The sequence below is a fragment of the Ornithodoros turicata genome, chromosome 2 (assembly GCF_037126465.1).
Source record: "Ornithodoros turicata isolate Travis chromosome 2, ASM3712646v1, whole genome shotgun sequence".
Lineage (NCBI taxonomy): Eukaryota > Metazoa > Arthropoda > Arachnida > Ixodida > Argasidae > Ornithodoros > Ornithodoros turicata.
Window position 1 is genome coordinate 60,923,823 of NC_088202.1, and position 19,640 is coordinate 60,943,462.

General features: G+C 46.5%; 1 protein-coding gene across 1 annotated transcript; it reads right to left on the reverse strand.

Annotated features, from left to right (window-relative positions):
* Positions 1-490: 490 nt before the first annotated feature.
* On the reverse strand, positions 491-2,374 carry LOC135384700 (uncharacterized). The gene has a single exon (XM_064613889.1). The coding sequence runs from the start codon at positions 2,372-2,374 to the stop codon at positions 491-493; it is 1,884 nt and encodes a 627-aa protein (XP_064469959.1).
* Between the last annotated feature and the right edge of the window lie 17,266 nt (positions 2,375-19,640).

Below are 19,640 nucleotides of genomic sequence, written 5' to 3' on the forward strand. Positions count from 1 at the left end.
ATATATCCTGTTACGTCCTGCTCAGGGACTGGCCGTTTCTTCATTGCTGGGGTTGCTGGACGACAAAAATCGAGTACAAAAAATCCGACAGCCTACTATGAGTGAGCGTTGGGATCATTATGCGGAAAGGTGGATGGTTCTTTTTGTCTCCAAAGAACCACGAGAGGACAGTAGTGAATGCCTAGACCATTTTTCACTATTTGACTCTTCGAACGTGCGACATACACTTCGTTATATAACCGAACTCGTAATACAAAAACAACTTTATTTCAATATGTTAAAACAGCTACATATATAGTTAGTCAACACATAGATTATAGTACTACTATAATAGAATTAGTTAGCTTTACTAAACACTGACTAGAGAAACACCTCCAAAGTCCCAGCAGCACAGCATATAACACGTGCACCTATAGCAGTGCTAATCAACGACTCGCAAAAAAGGAAAAAAAGACAAAGAAAGTCGAAGACTCATTCATGACGCATATGACTATGATGACCATGCTGAACGAACAATAAGAATGTCTTCAAGTATATGAGGCGCGAGGCGAGCGCGCTGGTCGGACAGAACATATTTGAGTGCGGAGAACGCGCTTTCCACGCTTACTTGTGTTGCTGGGACAGCAAGGACAATCTCTGCGAGTGCTTTCAATTCCGCCATTTGTTCTCTCTTGCTTTCCCAATACTGATGAATATCTGTGTCTCTGCTGATCCTTGGTTTTAGTTGTAAATGTTCTAGAAATGTTGATATGCAGGGAACTGACGTCGCTGTAGCACGCACAACATCCTTTTCTCTCAACATCATCTCAACCTCATCATCCACTGAGTCCTCTTTATCCAGAGAGAGGCTCTCCAAGTCCCCTGGGCTACGTTTGCTTCGTTGACGTGCAGGTGCTGCCAGGCGTTTCCATAGCTTCGTAAGATGTAACTTCGCGGTATTCTTTTGGTCTTCGGACAGAAGTAAATGATACCTGAGGTCCATGAAAACTGATGCGCAAAACAACTCACTCCCCACCAAGCAAGTCTCCCTTGATCGCATGGCTGCAACGACACGAAATGATAATTCCGATGACATCTTCGCAGTTTTTTCCCTGCACGATATCCAGATAGAATAGAATTCACCTAGGGTTAGCTGTTCTAACTGTAACCTTTTGGTGGCTTCTTCAGCGGGAGTCAACGTCTCAATACTTATCTGTACCAAGTTCCAATCTTCATCTGCAAGAAAAAATTCTGTTTCCTCAGTGAACATATCCGCACAAAAACCTCTCAGCTCCAATAGACGGCGAAGCATAGCTACGGTGGACATCCAGCGTGTGGGACAGTCCAACACTGGCTTCTTAAGCTTCAGCTTCCGGATGAGCGACATGAGGGTTTGTGTCCGAAGTTTCTTACAAATCTTACGGCATTTGGATATGATCTCGACAGATGTCTTCTCTTTTAGGGCGTCGTTTACCGCCAGCTGTAATGTATGCGCAGCACAGCGGATGCTTTGGAATTGCAAAGAATCATGGTGTCCACTGCTGAAGTTTACTTCTTCAACGATGACATCTGAAATATCGTCAAACGAACTCTCTTTGTCCTCTTCGTCACTGACATCGTCGGGAACATCGCTCAACAAAGTAGCGGCCTTCAGCATATTGCTGCCATTGTCGGTGGTCACGCTATAAATTTGCGTCATCTCAATCTTGTATCCCGCAAGCACCTCTTGCACCTGAAGTTTAATGTATTCAGCTGTATGTCGCTCATAGAGTTCCTTCATGGCTAGCGTCTGAACCACCACCCTCCCGTTTTCAACATATTGCGCGTTAACCCCCAAGATAGCCCGATCAAGACGCGTAGCACAATCGATCTTTAGGCTGATAAGACGATCCTTTAACACTTCGGTGATACGTTGCCTTGTTTTGGCGGCTGTCTCACAAACCTGTGCACGGATGCTTTTAGAGTTTATCGCAAAACGTCCGCCGGCAATTTCTATCAGTGGATCCAAAAGTTTTCTGAATCCAGAGTCTTCCATCAGCTGAAACGGACGCCCGTTTTTGACAACTAACTCAACACATGCGGTGACAATTTGTTTCTTCGAAACTTTTGGCTTGGCGCCTTTGCCTTCCAAAACATTTAGTAGCGTTGGTTGACAAGCTTGTCTTTTGTTAGGCGAGTCTTCAGTTTGGGAGAGTCCTCTTTTGCTAGAACTTGATTTCGTGAGAGCATGTGAACTGTATATGTCGGGATGATTTCGCTGAATATGCCGTTCCAGATTCGCTGCATGGTCCCCCTTCATATTGAAGTTGCAGTTGTCGATCTGACATAAGGAAACGTTGCTCTGTCTGTCGTACACGAAGTATTTTCGGACAGGATTGGTCCTTTCACGCCCCATGACAAGACTGCAATGGATGAACAAAATAGCGTTTAGGAGAAGGTGCTCCACTAATGTTCGCGTCAGCAGAGCAGAAATCGTACATTTCGTTCGCTCACACAAATACATCCCTTATCAACTTATCCCTTGCCCACAGAAATCGCGCAAGCAACAATAAATTGGAATGGAAACAAACAGTTAGTATGAATCTTGGGTATACCGAAAGAGAAAAAGGCGCATTCTCGACGAAAAAAATCTTATAAGATGTAAGCTCTGCTATGAATCTGCATAATAGGGACTAACAGTGCCAGGTGATAACGGTTTGGAAGCACTCGAGGTTCCACTGGTTGGAACATTATGGGAGTGTCCAACATCCTTTTAACAGGATTTACTTATTATTCGCGGATGATGCGTTTGCCAATATTACGATGTCACTGAGGCGGACTGAAAGCTGATATTCGAAAAGGGGGCAATATGTCACCGAGATAGTAGACGTGCTATAAAGCAGACAGGGGACTGTACTTTTGAAGCTGTGATAAAAGAAAGAGACAAGTCGAAAGTATAAGTATTTACAGAATAGGAGAATTATGACGAATGTTTTAGCGCTGTTCTTCACGGCCAGTGTTGGTCAGCGACAGCTAACAGTCATCCACCTCGCAAGCACAAGAAAGAAAAGCCACATCGAATAGCAATTGTGCCAGCTAACATTACATAGCGTGCACACTTACTGTTGGCTCTGGCCCGTTAGACCAAACGGCGCCTTCCCGAACGCGCAGTCAGACGCCACTTTTTCTCTTTTGGGAACAAGAAATTTGAGTAGCCATCTCCAACACAACTGTGTTTAGAATGTCATTTCAACTTACATTTTGTGTCCCAGGCACCCGATGAATGATTGGTGTTCCTTTTCAGCTGGTGCAATCAAGCACCGCGGGACCTTACAGCTAACACAACTGAATGAAGGCAAGCTGCGAGGAGGAAATGCCTCTCGCACTTGCGTTGCAGTTTTGCTGTTCAGTTTCGGTTTCGAATTTGCTTGACAACGCTGCACAGTCTCCTGTATAGTCCCGATCTCCGCAACGCGCATTACGTCCGAACCGTTTCGCGAACCGGTAACCGTATCAATTTTTTTCGGTTCAGTTCCGGTTCAGTTCAGGACAAGCAAAAAAATTGTTCGGGTTCGGTTCGGTTCCGGTTCGACAGAAAATAACGTTTTTTTCTGGTTTTCGGTTCAGGTTCAGTTCCGGTTCCGATCCCTGCTTGAAAGAGTACGAAGAACTGTACGGCGTAGAGAACGTCACCTACAATGCCCACTTGCTGACGCACATTGTTGATTGTGTATGTGAATGGGGACCATTATGGAACTACTCTGCATTCACCTTCGAAAGCATGAACGGCCAGCTGGGTAGTCTAGTTAATGGGACAAGATATGCACACCTCCAAATTGTGTTCAAATTTTCAATTTTTAGAAAACTATCTCTTCTTCGGAAAACTCACTCATGCATCACAGGCACTGGACGATAGTGTTCAGAAGCATATGTTATGCCTGATCAAAGGGTATCGTCTTAGAGTTAACTCTACAGTGCAGCAGTCTAAAACCACGGTTTTTCATGGTAGAGGTGCAGCCTCCTCTGATGGTACGTTTTTCAAAAAGGTAACTGTTGGTGACTTCACTTTCTGTGTTGATCGATGCGACAAGTCAAGACGGCTGAACTCCTACATTGAAGCCTCTGGGACTTATGGACAAATCAAAGCCATAATTGCAAAATGTGTTTATTGTGTATGCGATTCCGGTTTGACGGTAAACTGTAAGTATAAGAAAGACCTGTTTTTTTTATGTAGTTGAACACAATGTGTGTCGTTCCTTGTTTGGAGGCAGTTGTGATGTTGCCATAAAGGGCATTGTGGAAGTTGAGAGCACTGGAGATGATGTGAGTGTGCCGGCTACTCACATACAGAAGTGTTTAGCACTTATTCTTGGTGGCAAAAAGTATCTGTGCTCAGGGAACGAAAATTTAATACTTGAAGCAAAATGAAAATTTCAGGCAGGTTAAATATTGTCTGGTTTTGTCAATTTTTTAAGAGATATCTTGATTTCGAAGAATGTGGATCAACTGTGCCACCCGAATTCCAATTTTTCCAGACACACTGAGTCCTTTGTGTACTGAAATGTCTAAGCGCCAAGTGAACATATTGTATCGACATTTGTATCCCCAGTGTGTTCTATCGTGCATATCCTATGCCGTCTTGCTAGTTTGGGCTTTGTTTTGTAAAAGCAGTAAGGATCCCGTGGAGGCAACTAATATCTGCTATATTACATTCTTCAATATATTCATGGTTCAATTTTTTTTTCTCATTGCCACCATTCTTTGTACTGTGAGCTATAGCTAGGGTCTGACTTCTTAGGGTTAAACCAGCTTACCCCCAGTTATTCCATTCGGAATCAGTATATGAGCAGTTCTGTTTAAACCCAATTTTTTCCCCTGATTGTAATCACGTATGATGTTTTATATATCGTGTACACTATTTGCTATCAATTTATATGAATGTGTTATGTAGCTATTTGAGTGCAACAATAAGTATGCAAAACACGTTTGACGTTACAACATGTGGTGCTAGTCCATATAAATAGTGAGGTATGTATGTTTGACCAATATATGCACTTTAACCGCAGGCGTAGGTTTGCCACCTGTCCGAATTTCACCCAAACAGTTCGGAAATTCAAGGCTTGCATTCGGTTTTGGGGAGAAGGCGTAATCTGGATATAACATGTTCGGGAATTGGCTGAGTTGCAGTACAAACCTTAGAACTTTTTTATTTGCGTCATCGTCAGCAAAAGTTGAGCGATAACTAGAATGAGCAATCAAAGCTACGTTGATCCACATGAAGATAGTGTAAAGAGCCTATTATTCGAACCCTCTGTGCTCAGTGCTCAGCTATCAAGGCTCAAGAATTTGACACAGTCCTTCACAATCCACTTTGTCCAATCCAAGACGGGGGGGGGGGGGGGAAGAGCGGTGTGGCAGTAACAGCTCTCCATAGAACGTGTAGCTTCAGATAGTTCACACAGCACTAGGAACAATGCAAATGAAATTCACAAGACAAAAAAAAAGTTATGCATTCCAGGAGGCCAATCACGGGCCTTCTTGCTTGTTTTGCCTGTTAGCGTGACTGGGTTGCCATCGACTGCTACTCGTTTTCATCCCGATGTCCAGTTATTTGTAGCCTGAGAGAACTAAAGCAATGTTTGGTTTAAAAAAAAGCTTTTCATACATCGTACTGATTCACAGGTCTATGTACACAGTCCACTGCATTGCGGTTGCACCCCCTCCCCCTCGGTGTTTGGTATATATAGGCCGACTGAAGAGGTGGCAACCCTACACAGGCAGCTTGCTGGACAGAAAGCACAATATAATGACCCTGTAACACCTGAATGTATCAAATCAAAAAGAGTCAGGTCCTATAATATAGTGCACAAGCATTGACCACTGAATATGTGAATATCACAACTGTCAATGCCTGTTTCTACATGCCCGAGGTTGTTTTCGGTAAATGTAGCCGTGGATGACCGTTGACTGACTTATACTAACTCTAGTGAATAAAAATCTGAGAGGTGATTATCTTTGGATAAATGTTCAGTTGACTCATATATCACCATGAGCAAATAAAATGTATGTCAACCAACTGTGGATAAATTGTCAATTGACAGATATCAACACAAATCAATTAAAAGTACATGTCAACCAACTGTGGATGAATAGTCAATTGACTTACATCAATGTGAGTCAATTAAAAGTATGTCAACCGACAGTTGATAAAAAGTCAACTGAGAGTGTATTGACTTTTGTCAATACAATGTCAGTGAAAGTAAAATGTCAATACAAGCAATAAGAAGTCAATTACTTGTCAATAAAAAGTAAATTTCAATTTTTGCAGCTGGCTAACCTTTTTTAGTGACTTCCTTCTTTCTTTATTCGTTGTTCTTAGGCACTTGAGGCTTTGTGTGTTTGTCCTTTCTTCTGTGTTCCACCCTCAAAACATCAATTTCCATCGTGTTCAGCAGTTGCCGCTTGCGCCGCCCCGTCGTATGATCGTGTGTGTGTGTGTGTGTGTGTGTGTGTGAGAAAACACGTAAGAGCGAAAGTGGAATAAGTGAGTGAGTGGGTGTGGTTTGTCCATTCAGATGACGCAACCTTGGAAGTCAGACATGCAGACAGCAGCGGTTATTAACCACCCATTTCCTGATAAAAGCAGTTTTATAGGAGATATAAAAATGGAAGCGTTGAACCGGTTCGCGAACCAGTTCGGGGCAGCAAACCGGTTTGCGAACCGGTTCGAATTTTTGCGTGGCCGAACCGGAACTGAACCGAAACGAAATCCAACCACCCTGAACCCGAATCGAACCCGTATTTTTTTGCGGTTCGACACCCTGATTAGTTATGCACTAACGTGCATTTATCCTGCTTTCTAACTTCTTCCCGTACCCAAAGTATCGATTCTTCAGGTATTTATCTGGAGTACACGGATAGCCTGCTCAAGGCTCTTGGGGATCCTAGTGTGTTCATGGCAGTAGTAGGTCTCTTTCTACTGACGGCGGTGTCGCTTGATGGGTCTAATTTATAAGCCTAAGATGCTCCTATCGATTCGCTGTTTGTTGTGACAGATTCCCCATTCCTCCCCTACACGAGCACGCCCAAGGTTAGTGAGAAATCCAAACGGTAGTCGACAAATGTGGAAGTTCCTGGCCTCCGTCAGCACATCCGACACGTTTGGAGCGCCGTCACTCCCGCACAGTTTGTGAGATCAACGCCAAAATTTGTGTTAGAGTAGGTCTCGAATAGCTCTGTGATCGGTCGAATCACATCACGGGCCGGTCTTCAGTGGTTCGGAAGCTGTGGGCGGGGACGAGTTCGGTCCTGGGTTGGGTCCTTCGGTTGTGTCCTTTTCCGGAAGTAGGAGGGCGTCCGACGGTGTTCTCTTTTTTTGGGAACCTACTCCCCTTGACGTAGGAAACGTGGCAAAATCGACCGCAGCTCTCTAACCTTAGCGGTTCTCGAGTTCCCGGTTTGTGTGTTTGCACTCGTCACAATACATGGGACGGCGCGCGACGTTCCGTTCTTCAGATATTGGCTTTGCATGTTTTCGACGCCGGCATGTCTGGGTAACAACGTCCGGAAACGCTTCCCGCTGTTTTTGAGTTTGAGCCAAGCGGCGGTTCCGAACAAATTTTTAATGGGCACAGTACTCAACACGGTCATGCGTAAGAACTTGCGACACCTTTCTATCCATCTCCGTTCTCGAGTTAGGACCCTGTGGCAATGGAGGCTCCCTCATACATGGGGCTTGGGGCATTTCTTTTTCGATATCGGTTGTGTGTTGGCGTAGGAAGGTGAAGGTGAAGTTTCGTTTTGACGGGGAGAACGTCCTCTTTCTGAGAGCGTTGGTGCCTTCTTCGCGCGACTATCTGTTCTCTTGCTATAGGGTGAAGAGCGCAGGGACAGGTGGCGCCCACGGAGCACTTCTGTCAGAGCCGTTCATAGAGAGAGTTTGGCCATTGGGAGGAGCCTAACTTAAAGCTGTCATGCGACGTCACGGCTGAACGACATCCCTCGTCGTGCTCTATTCAATAGAGCACGACGAGGGAGGTCTATTGTTATCCAGTCGTCAACCTGTCGCAGACAGCATATTGATGCGGATCGTTGTTTACAATCCAAGGAGAGGAGACACGTGCGTACTTCTTGCTTCGAAACCCTTTCGTCCTTGAACTCTTTCTGTTCGGCAACAAAGCCCCCCTTATCACTGGCACCAGTGGGTCATAAGCCGGTTATTCCTGTAGATTACATTCAACACGGCCACGAAGGTGTCGACCTTCGTGCTGTCCTGCGGCGGACAGCATCAATATGGCGCGGACTAGATGGCTGATATGCGGATTCCGCTCGGATTCAGGCTTTTTGTGCGGCGCAACGACGACTGTGAGGTCAAAATAAGTTCCTCCCATGAGGCGGCAAAAGATCAAAGAATGGCCAAACTCTCCCTATACACGGCCCTGACTTCTATCAACAGCGGGCCACTGCGAGCGCTTCGCGGCCGCGCCAAGTAGTATCGACTGGACAGTCCGCAAACATCATGCGTATCATTCGCAAGACTTCGCAAGACTTCTTCATCACGAAAACAAAACCCGACTTAATAGGTGTACTTCTTCTACAAAAACCTGGACAAAGTTGTTGTCCAGTTGTAGTCCTGAAATAAAGTTGTTGTTGTTGTTTCTACAAAAACTGGACAAAGTGCGAGCCTACGTTTCTTTGAGGAAACTCGTTCTCTTCCATTTAGAATGTGTGTGTGTCACGTGGTCACATTCCCTCAACCGCCGGCACGAGCTTTGAACCTTTGGCCGTTGGAGTGGAAGCAGCGGAAGGTGGAAGCTGGTGCTTTAGTGTGCGCTTTGTATCAACCTGTATTTTTGAAAGTAAGCGACCGTAGAAATATTTTGAGTTATGATGAATGTACTTGGGTGTGTGTGTGAACTGTTGTGCGATTTTGTATTGCACAGATGTGATAGACACCAGTTCCTGTTACCGGTATATACGCCAAGCAAGAGCGCAGTGGTAAGAATAAGAAAACTCGCATTTCTGCGAAGGTAGATAGTGCGTGCAGAAACCGAATTTGCAGGATTCACATTTGATCGATTATTTTCAAGTCCTGCGAGATGCAGAACATCGAAATTGCTTCCCCGGAAGTGTTGTGTACATACGGAAATTCACATTGAAATGCCAAGGAACAGGGCAAATATAATATAATAATAATAATATAATAATATATAATAATAATAATAAGACCGCCTGAAAGCCAAGCTTCATGATACAGGAGAGCAAGTCAAAAAACATGCCTCCTCCTGAAAGGCTTGTTGCGAAGAAACCCTGCGATGTGTCTGTTAACTATGTAATTATACGTTCTGCAACGCATGTGCAGTGATTTCGAGAAAAGTAGTGACATCATATTTGCATATCGATGAATAAGCTTGATGAATACAGTGTTTCCGTTCCAGTATCTGTGTTTGTCACTTTCTGGCGTCCGCCTCGTGAACCACTAGAATAATCAATGAAAGCCACAGAACCGCAGCACCGCTGCCCGCTCCACCATGTTGGATAAGCATGAAAAACAGCGTCCTGGGACGAATGCGATACCTGTCGCCCTATCCAAAATCATAGCGAATGCGCATACGCAGAATTGGTCTTGCAGCCACTGGGGTCGTATTTAGCGCTGCTGCTTCCTGAAAAACGTCCCCATTGGCGTTGGGACGTTTTTTGGGACGTGCCCGTGGGAGTGTCCCCCCGTTGCTTCTGTGCACATTTGAGCTGGAGCCCGCAACGACGTCGGCCGCGTTCTGCGTTCCTGCGTTCGAAAGTCGTCTTTCGTCGTGGCTCTGGCAACTCTCCGCATGTCCCCACAGAGCACATAGTATAGGATTCACACAACACAGTGCACACGCCCAATGAGAATACAGCGATTGCTCCCTCAATCCTCCAATCAGAAGCCTTTCCATCCGGCTCGCAGGCTGACCGGTTCTGGCTCCTGCTGACTTCTGCTTTCCATACTGGCCTGTACCGGCCCCTTCTAGGTCTACTAGCTTTCACGCACGCCATAAAGTTATTCCGTGTTTCCAAAAGAACTGTGAAAAGTGTTGCAATGAAGTGAAATATATTTGGGCCATTATACTGCCACAATAGGCAGGTTGACGCATTTACATGCACTGAGCGTGCTGAGCCAATTGCGTAGCACTATCCGGCACACTGCAATAAAGTTCAAACTTGCAAAACACGTATATAGACACATCCTATTCCCAACAACAAATAACTGTCACATACTTGCGCACAATCTCTAGATCATCATGTTCTTGCATACCGTTTCTGCTTGAATATTTATTCTTACACATATAAAAACACAGTAGATGTGAAAATATTACAAGTGGCAGATACAAAGGTGAAAGTTATTTTGATGTTTTTCATAAGAGAAAATATTCACCAAGAGGTTGAAAATCGCTAGCAAGACATGGCAAACACCAAGAATAGAAACCTTAATGAGCACTTACATGTTGTGAAAGCATTCTGTCCATCATCAACACACACGATATCAATCCATAATGAGTAAGTTCATAGAGATGTATCCCCATGTTCGAACAGTGACGACGAAAAAAACAGATGACATAATGCTCTTCTGTGTTTCGCAGGAGATTTCTAATGCCCCGTCCAGCTCGCCTTTCTTGCGTGAAAATTAAGGCCATCCAGCTTCGTTGAGATTCCGTTTTGACCACCTGCTGACAAATGTCGACGCCCCTATGCTAGCCGCGTTGTGACCCTCGTTGTGACGCTTGTGAGTGACCGCGCATCTCCTAACGCTCCAGCATTTCGTGAGACGTTTCGTGAGACAATCCGTTGACCGTTGGTGGTGGTCCCGGCGCTTCCGGAGAACGCGTCCACATACATCCACTGAATCTTGTACGGAATACATTAAAAATACCTTACAGTAAGAGGTGTAATACCAAGGTACCACGGCACATGTACTTTTGCGGATAATATGTTCACAAACATTTCAAATAACGCGAACTTTTTTCAGACACTATCTGGTGCGGCACGGAAATGTATCACGACACGCCCTCTTGGCGATATCGCGGCCGACGGTCTGTTCGCCTCCTCGGTCGATTTGTTCAGAATAAATTTTAATTTCAAATTTTTATTCAAATTTCATTTGTTCATTCAAAATTATTTTGATACGGTTCGTGTCCTGGAATTTCATTTGTTTCAGTTGGTTAGAATTAGTTCATCCCCAACACGAACGTACAGAGTTCTTCCTAATCATATATTATTACTTAATTTGAGAGTGATGATGTAGAGTTGGTCACCATTACGCTCGTTCAATTAGCAACTGACTTCTCAATTATTGTAGTGGCGGTAATGCAACATGCTGGATTAAATCAATTGGAAAGCAGTTCCTCGTTGATACACATTAGGCCAGTTCCTCATTCCTTCTATTGGCGCAGTCTGTAATACACAACACGTCGGATCTCATTAAATCAATTGGAAATCAACATTTCTCATTGACGCCCGCTAAACCAATTCGTTGAATTGGTTCCTTGCTTCGTTGATGTGGTCTTCGCCACACAACACGGTGGAGTCGGGTTTCGCGAAGGCAGCTTCCCTGCTTAACTTCCAATTCAGTCAATGACAAAGAGTCGGCTTTCACACGTTGAACGAATTGCCAGTCTGATTTCTCATTGAATCTCATTAAAATTTCGGGAAGAAATGAATGAGATCGTGCCTACTATTTCCAGCAAGGGTGCTATACATCAAACATAAAATGATGCTGCTTCGTGAATCCTATTTTCTTGTCACCGTTATGCAAATCTGACGGCGCTCGAACGTGTTCATCGAGCCAGAATTCACGACAACACTTCAGTTTGAAATCCGATTGGCTGTTCGTAGATCGATGCTTGTGTCGAGAAACAGTACAAGACGATCAAAGACACCATAATACACGAATGAGACAGCGAACGGCGAACGCACTTGCCACCCAACGAAACACACCGCTAACCCGGTGTCCACGGTTCAAATTTCAAATGAAACCGCTGAGAGAGTACGCCGCACGCACAGGAGGAAGCACGAAGTGCCGTTTTCAAACTCCGGCAACCAATCCGAACACGCCTGTGGCGTCCGACCAATGGGGAGGCACGGATTGCTCAGTGCGCAGGAACACGCATTTTGATACAGATTTTTCGAGAGCTGTGGGGGGCTAGCTCTGGTGCCTCTGACTGCTCTGACTGTGTTTTCGTGCCTTGAAAGTTATGTCTGAACCCGTTTTTGCGTGTGTACCTTGGAAGATACGTCCTAAAGCCGTTGGATTTCGTGAATTGAAGCTTAGTTGGGTGCCTGAGTACCATGTTTCGTGCACCTTTTGCATGGTATCATTCCTATCATTTGGGTTCCTCTTACTTTATCCGCTCATTGTGATTATTACCTTACCGATTCCTGTTACCTTATGCTCTATCTGTCAGTTCAGTGTGCTCGTTACCGTATTGGTTAACCGACATCATCACTTAACCAGTGGCCGTGTTACTAATGTAGAATCTATGAATTTCAGACGGGTTTGAAAGATTCGTTTCGGTGCACAAGACAGATGAGCTAGCACACACCCGACGTGGGAAAATGAACACATATATCGCGGAGATCTCGAAAGACATCGAGTAAGTTAAGGCGGAGCGCTCCCGATCTGTGACGTCTGTTTCTTTCAATAGATGGCGCGCGGGAGAAATTTTTATGCTTCGCTTTTTTTTCACCGTCCTTGCTCTCCTTTATGGAAATGACGGTTTTCTCCTCGTAAGCGCGGAGCCGTCGAGAGCAAGCGGGTTGCGGCGTGACCTCGAGCTATGATTCACGTATCGTTTTCTCCCACATTTATCGATGCTTTTATTGTTTTTAGTGGCGGCGCGTGTTCGAGATGTGGCGTGTGTGGCTCACCTACTCCGATCGTCTTGGCTGGTTTGTCATCGCTTCGCTACTTTGCTGACCGTTTCGCGAACGGCTTGAAGTGATAATACATTTGGACTTGCTTAGAGTATGAGGGACGCTAATTGGGGAGACGGAACTGAGCAAAACCGAGCGAACAACTTGTGTCTAATTTTTCGTTCTTCGCAATTTGGGTGATAACATTGTGCACATTTACAGCATGCGGATTAGGCGGTACAAATCTATCAAGTAGCTATGCGTGGCATGTTACAGAGAAAGCACAGGATTCTCTACCTGTCTGCAGCAGTCCCAGTTGGAGTCACACCTATATGGCTTTATGAGCAGCGATAAACGTAGGAAGGGACATAGACGCTGGTCATGTCTCGTGTCTATGTTGGTATCCGTCTTTCTCTTCTACTGCCCACGCGTTGGAGCTGGCGAATTTGGGGAACCAAACAACCACTACAGTCTGGCAATGGCTGGACACACGGTACATGCTGCACAGTGGCGCATTATCGCTATGATTTCACGTGCCATGCGCCTCACCTCATTCTGAGTGTGCGTGCCTGTTTAAGAATAGCGGAACACAAAACAAATAAATAAAAATAAAATGATGAAACGAAGCGCTCTTCTTGCTTGACACATACACTCACGCACACGTAATAATGGAATGACGATGGAATGGGAAGTTCACGGAATGTGTGAACGTTTTCAAGTGCACTGGAAAATGAGTGAACACGAAGTAAACAACGGCGCAACAACAACTTTATTTTGAAATGGAAAGTGGGGAAGTTCGTCGCCAGAGGCGATACTCTACCCCATTGCTGGTGAGGAGGTGGGGAATAAAATAATGAGCCCCTGAACACGAAGTAATCTTGTTCTTCCGTACTGTTTTTGCGCTAATGAAAGGCATCAATGGTTGGTATGAGGAGGTTAAAGAGGTTGAAAAAAATAAGCCCACTTCGCATATGTAACCACAAAGGTCAGAATGGAAGAACAACAGTGCCTGCGACAGATTTGTATATGTTCCCGCGGACAGCTTCTACTTTCAACAATGCATTTGGGGACAATGTACAGGGTGACCTCTTTTATTCCATACATATTTATATATCATTAACTAATACTAATAGAATATGTTTTTTTTTACATAGGGTGCACACGCCACCGCCGAAGTCACATGACAGAGAGCGAGCCTGTAAGCACAATTAGCAAAATTTCGTTAATTGGGGGGGGGGATACACGTTTATTTCGGAAAGGGCAGCCTGACCGAAGGTCGGCTTGCTATTCCTAAATCAAAATATATCACAAAGATGAAGTAAAAACAAATATAAGATGATGAGGGTGGCGTGATGTGTAGATGACATGAAGGTCAACTCATAATTTGTTCATCAGGTCTGTCGTGTGGAGAAAGCCGAGGAAAGCCCGAGTGACGCACCACTGACGGGAGTGTCGGACAGGTCCAAATAATAATACAGGAAGGTCTATGTGTGTGTCCCAGAGCAGTCAGGCGTCCTTTGAGGGTGTCGCGTGCAGTGTCGTAACGTCTGCAGTGCATTAGTAGATGCGCTGTGTCTGCTTCCACCCTGCACGTTGCGCATGCTGAGGAGTTCAGTTGGCCCATCTTGTATAGCAGTGACGGTATTCGGGCTACATTTAACCGTAAACGGTGTACGATAGTTTCTTCCCTTCGGGTGAGCCGCCGAGTGGTCGTGTATTCCATCTTCGGGTCGATGGAGTGTAGGAACGTGTTTTCAGGCACAGCATTTTCTATGAAGTGAAGTGTATTGTGGGCGCAGAGCCGCCTCACCTGAATTCTGCTGGCGGACGACGACATCGGTACTGATGCAATTAGCTCACCTTGCTCATGAGCGCGGCACGCAGCGTCATCAGCATATGCGTTCCCGTGCAGGCCAATACGGCCTGGCACCCACTGGAACCAGACACTGTGGCCTGAGGCGAGTAATTCATTGTGACGCTTTGCGATCCTTGTGCAGATGTCGTTAATCGTATTTGCACAGTATGACGCTATCATCTGTAATGCTGACCTGCTGTCAGTGAGGATGGTCCAATTGTCCGCTGATGAACGCAATATGTATGACAATGCTGCGTAGATGGCGTAGAGCTCTGCCTCTGTGGAAGATGTTTCATGAGGAAGCTTAAGTCCTTGCTGGATGTTACAACTCGGCACGTAGAATGCGGCCGTTGAACTGCCTGGTACCACAGATCTGTCAGTGTACACTTCCCTTCGTTGGTGGTGCGCAGTGGCTAAATGTTCCAGCGCAAGTTGGCGCGCGGTGATAGGGGGCACGTTACTCTTCTTTGCTAGGCCAGGGATGTCCGTGTGGACTATAGGGGTACAAAGGGTCCACATAGGTGCAGCATATGAGAAATGTGCAGTGGACGATGGCACGCAGCTTTTTAGACGGGAGACTGCAGCTCCGAACGTAGACGAGGGGCAGTTCGACTCGATAGACTGGAGGTAGTGTGACTGGTGTCGGGTGAGAAATCGCGTGTAGGTACGGAGTGTCTCTCTGTCTCGCAGGACATGCGCCGGTGGTTCCTTCGCTTCAGCTAAGACGGAGTATGTCTCAGTGGCCCTAGGAACTCCTAGGCATACTCGGAGACTACGTGCTTGGATCCGTAGGAGTTCCATCTCTCCGTTTCTACTGAGGCCGTGTAGGGCCGGCAAGCTGTACCTTAGGGTTCCTATTATGAGGGAGCAGTGTATCTGACACAGGTCAGCACACGTCAACCCCCAGGATGCTCCAGCGACGCGTCGTAGCACGTTGGTATAGTTGTTAGTTTTGGCCAAAATTGCTAAAAGAGCGGCACGTAAAAGCCATGGCTACCGTTTTGCTTGGTGAGATCGAGAGCCCGCGGTCGGCGAGGTAGGATACAATAGTGTCTAGAGCGGTCTGCAGACGTTGTTGGATCGTATCGCAGCGGAAAGCTGAGGTCCAGATGCATACGTCGTCAGCATATATTGTTATGTGGATGTGTTCACGTGACTGTAAGGGGAGTGAAGCCATAATGATGTTGAAGAGCAGTGGACTGAGTACGCTTCCTTGTGGAACGCCACGGTGAACGGGATATGTGGTCGTATCTCCTTCTGAAGTGCGCACAAATAGGAACCGATCAGAGAGGAAATCTTGAATCCATGATAGCGGCCGGCCCCCTATCCCAGCCTCTTGGAATGTGGCGACGATGACGCTGTGGAGCACGCTGTCGTACGCCTTCATCACGTCGAGCTTGCTGGACGTTGGAGACAATGTCTATGACATTATCTATCGCCGATCTTCCTTGGCGAAATCCTGCCATGACTTCTGGGAAATAGGCCCTGGTTTCAAAATACCAGTTTAAGCGTGAGCGGATCATGCGCTCCATGATTTTGCCTATGCAGCTGGCAAGGGCTATTGGGCGAAACGAGTCGAGGTTGTGCGGCGACTTTCCTGGTTTTAAGATGGGAATTACCATGGCGGTTTTCCATGGACTCGGAACAGTTTTCGTGCACCAAGATTGGTTGATTATATTGAGGAGTGTTTGTCGTCCACTCAGTGGAAGGTTTTGAATGGCTTTATATGTGACCTGATCTGTCCCCGGGGAGGTGTGCATTCCGGAGTGTTGTACTGCAGAGTCAAGCTCTTTGATATAGAACGGAACGTCTACAGACGGTTCATCTGATGACTCCAGTATGATGGGAATGTCTTTTGCAGGTGCCAGTATGTGATTAGGAGTTGCAGTTAGGCGAGCACAGTACTCCTCTGCGATCTTTAGCTTTATGCGTCCCGCACCTAACGATAGCGATCGGGATGGCTGCCTCTGAATCACAGGTGCAGAGAGGCCTTTGAGCACGGACCAAATCCGAGAGAGGAATCTGGTGGTGGTGGTGGTGGTGGTGGTGAAAGGGCTTGCCGTTGTCGGCCTCACGTATGTGGACAACAAGAGGGGTCTGGGGGGAGAGAGGGACGACGCAAAGTTCCTCCAATGGTCGCGTGCAAGCTTGCATAAATGGTTGCATTATGGTCGCCAAACGGAAAAGATCCGTTGTTGAGGATCCAATATTGTTGTAGCTTTCCTTTGAACGATTGCAGTATGACGGCCCCCGTTTCTCGCACTCTGTGAGTGATTTTATGTTCCGTAATGACTTCTCTTACCCGTAATCACCAGTAAAGGCGTTCTCGGCAAGGTTATATTGACTTACGTGGAATTAAGCAATGTTTTTCTCTCATGGATTTCCTGAAGCACTGCAGGGAGGCACTTTAACTCTTAGAAGTGACTTTTTTTTTTCGTGGATGTAGCTGGAAACTTGTAAAACCATTATTTGTGTGTATAATTTTTTAGAGGTGGTGAAACACCGACGGGCAAAAACGTGCCAAGGGGCCCCGACGATTTTCTCCCTGTGGCGGAACAAGAAGAAGAAGACATCGAGCAGACCTGCAGTGTTGGAGCTAACGGAACTGGATCACGACAAGGAGGCGAACAGGAAGATTTTTAATCATCACCAGACCTCCTGTGCTCTTTTAATGTTTGGGCTTTTGATTAGACAGGCAACGTACGCCAGAGGCGCTATGTGCAGCGCGCAGTAGCGCGCTTAGCTCCCCTAGATTTGTTCAGTGCCTTAGTGTAAAAATGCAGTCGCGTTACAATGTAGAACGCCACAATCTCTGCTGTCAGCCGCTCGCGATGATCCAAGCAGCCAACGGCTCGTTGGGACCTTGACTTGATCATGGTAAGAATATCAAGTATGCTGTCGCGATGCAGCTCTTGGGTGCTGAAACAACTGGTAAAGACACGCTCTAGGTCGTCCACAAAAGTGAAAAGGTGTACGGAGGGATATAGAAGTCCGCCTCTATCACAAAGCGATGTAAACGCGGATTCACTGACGTCATCTGCCAGTCCTTTCTCCACGGTGAGCTGTGTTATGCACTCGTCACATTTAGTGCTCAGCATGGACCTTCGTGCCACATAACCCGCGACATAGTACACGAGCCTCTGATCACTCTGGGCGGACGCATACGATACATGGTCATCATGCACGTTTAGTTCCTGCAATGCGTCTTCGGCAATGTTTAAATTGCCACATGCAATCAGTTCGTCAATTAATCTTTGTTTCTCGCTTAGCGCCATTGCACCTCGAGAATTGCTTGCACTTAGCAGCGCGCAGACTCTCTGAATTCTGAGCTCTGAATCCCGCTGGACACCGACTTGGCAAGGTTGTAGAAGCTGAGACAGCTTACTGTCGCTAGAAACTGTTGAGGAGTTGGGTTAGTGTTGCAGCCTGAAGCCTGGCGTATAATTCCGAAGAGATGTTCAACAGGGTCTTGACTGAGTCTTGCTGTCATCATGTATTTAAAGCCGACCTTCTGCGTCAGGTATTCCAGTAAAGACAGGGTGCTGGCTATCGTTACGCGAAGTCCCTCCGCCGTTGACGCAGTCAGAAATCCTTCCCTTCCTTGTGTGTGAAGCTCCCATTCTGAGAGAAACACTAAGAACTCCGACAAGCTGTCCGATGCGGCAGACTCTGGTCTCAGCGCTGCAGAAGAGTGACGTGATGTCATCACCTGCACCAGATTGCGTATCGTCCTGCATGGTCGAAAGAAAGGGAAAAAGAAAAAAGCAGCTCAGGTATTCCACTAACACTTATCTGTCACTCCGAACAGAAGAGCATCATAGTACGCGTGTACTTGTTCGCGAACTTACTCAAAGAATGCGAGGACAGCTTGTATACTCCCGTGAGAAGCCTCGAGCTCATTACGGTAGAAGTTTAACCCGTTGATGACTCTGTCACCGAACAACTGAAACGCGTATGACACCCTCATCTTTTCGAAGTTGTTCGGCTGGAGATGGCTTTGGGTGATGGTAAGCATTGCACGAAGGGTGACATTGCTACCGTCTATCTGCACCGCCTTGAGGATGACATCAAGTGAGACCTGAAGATGTCAATACAAGACACGTATCATCATGCAAACCCCATCAATGCAACCCCGCAATGCTGAGCTTCGACCAGTGCTCTGGTGCCCTCAGTTGCCATGCTAGCTCCAAAGTCAATTTAGTGTCTTCATTTGTGCTGTCATCGTCCTGCCCCATGTGCGACGTCCCAGCCTCCGCCTCATCAAGATCTCGCCTGGATCTTTTTCCTGAGCTTCTGGCGCACTCGCTTGCCGTGTTTCTTTTTCTTTCGGGACGCGGACGTGGCGTTTTCTTGGAGTAGTGCTCGGGAAAATGTGGAAGAAGTGTGGGGACAGCACCCGGAGCCAATGCTGGCTTGCTGCGAGGAACTCTCACTTCTTGCCCGTTCACAAAGTGGACGTAATCGCGCAGTATAAACCTCGGCTCGAAATGTCGCTCACCTACCGCTGATAGATCTGTCAGTGGCTTGTCCAACCGCTTTAAGTTCCTCTCCCATTCCTTTCTGAGGTTCTCCTCTTTGGGACAGAGAACAGCGAGAACTTTTGTTCGTGATGCGTGTGGGCGTAGCCGGTGCTGCAGCCGGGCGCAAAGCAAAACGTCCGTGTTTTCTTTTTCCACTCTGCCATTTATTCTGGCACGTGGCACAATATACTCACTGTCGTTCATAAAAGGAACGAACTGGCGTTCAAAAGTCACAAATGTAACAGCCGTCACACAGCAAGCGCGCAAAACACCGCGAGATCAGAGCAACAGAGTAGCAGACGACAGCCAAAATCTTCAAGGGAAAGCTACCGCAGCGCCGCCGCTCGGCGTCTACATGCAGCGGCTTCACGCGCTCCATTGGAAACCCCGGCCGTTCGCCCTACTCTGTCTTCTAGGTT

Bases quoted from the DNA above. Each gene is read 5' to 3' on its own strand.
- LOC135384700 (XM_064613889.1), bottom strand. From the start codon at position 2,374: ATGGGGCGTGAAAGGACCAATCCTGTCCGAAAATACTTCGTGTACGAC.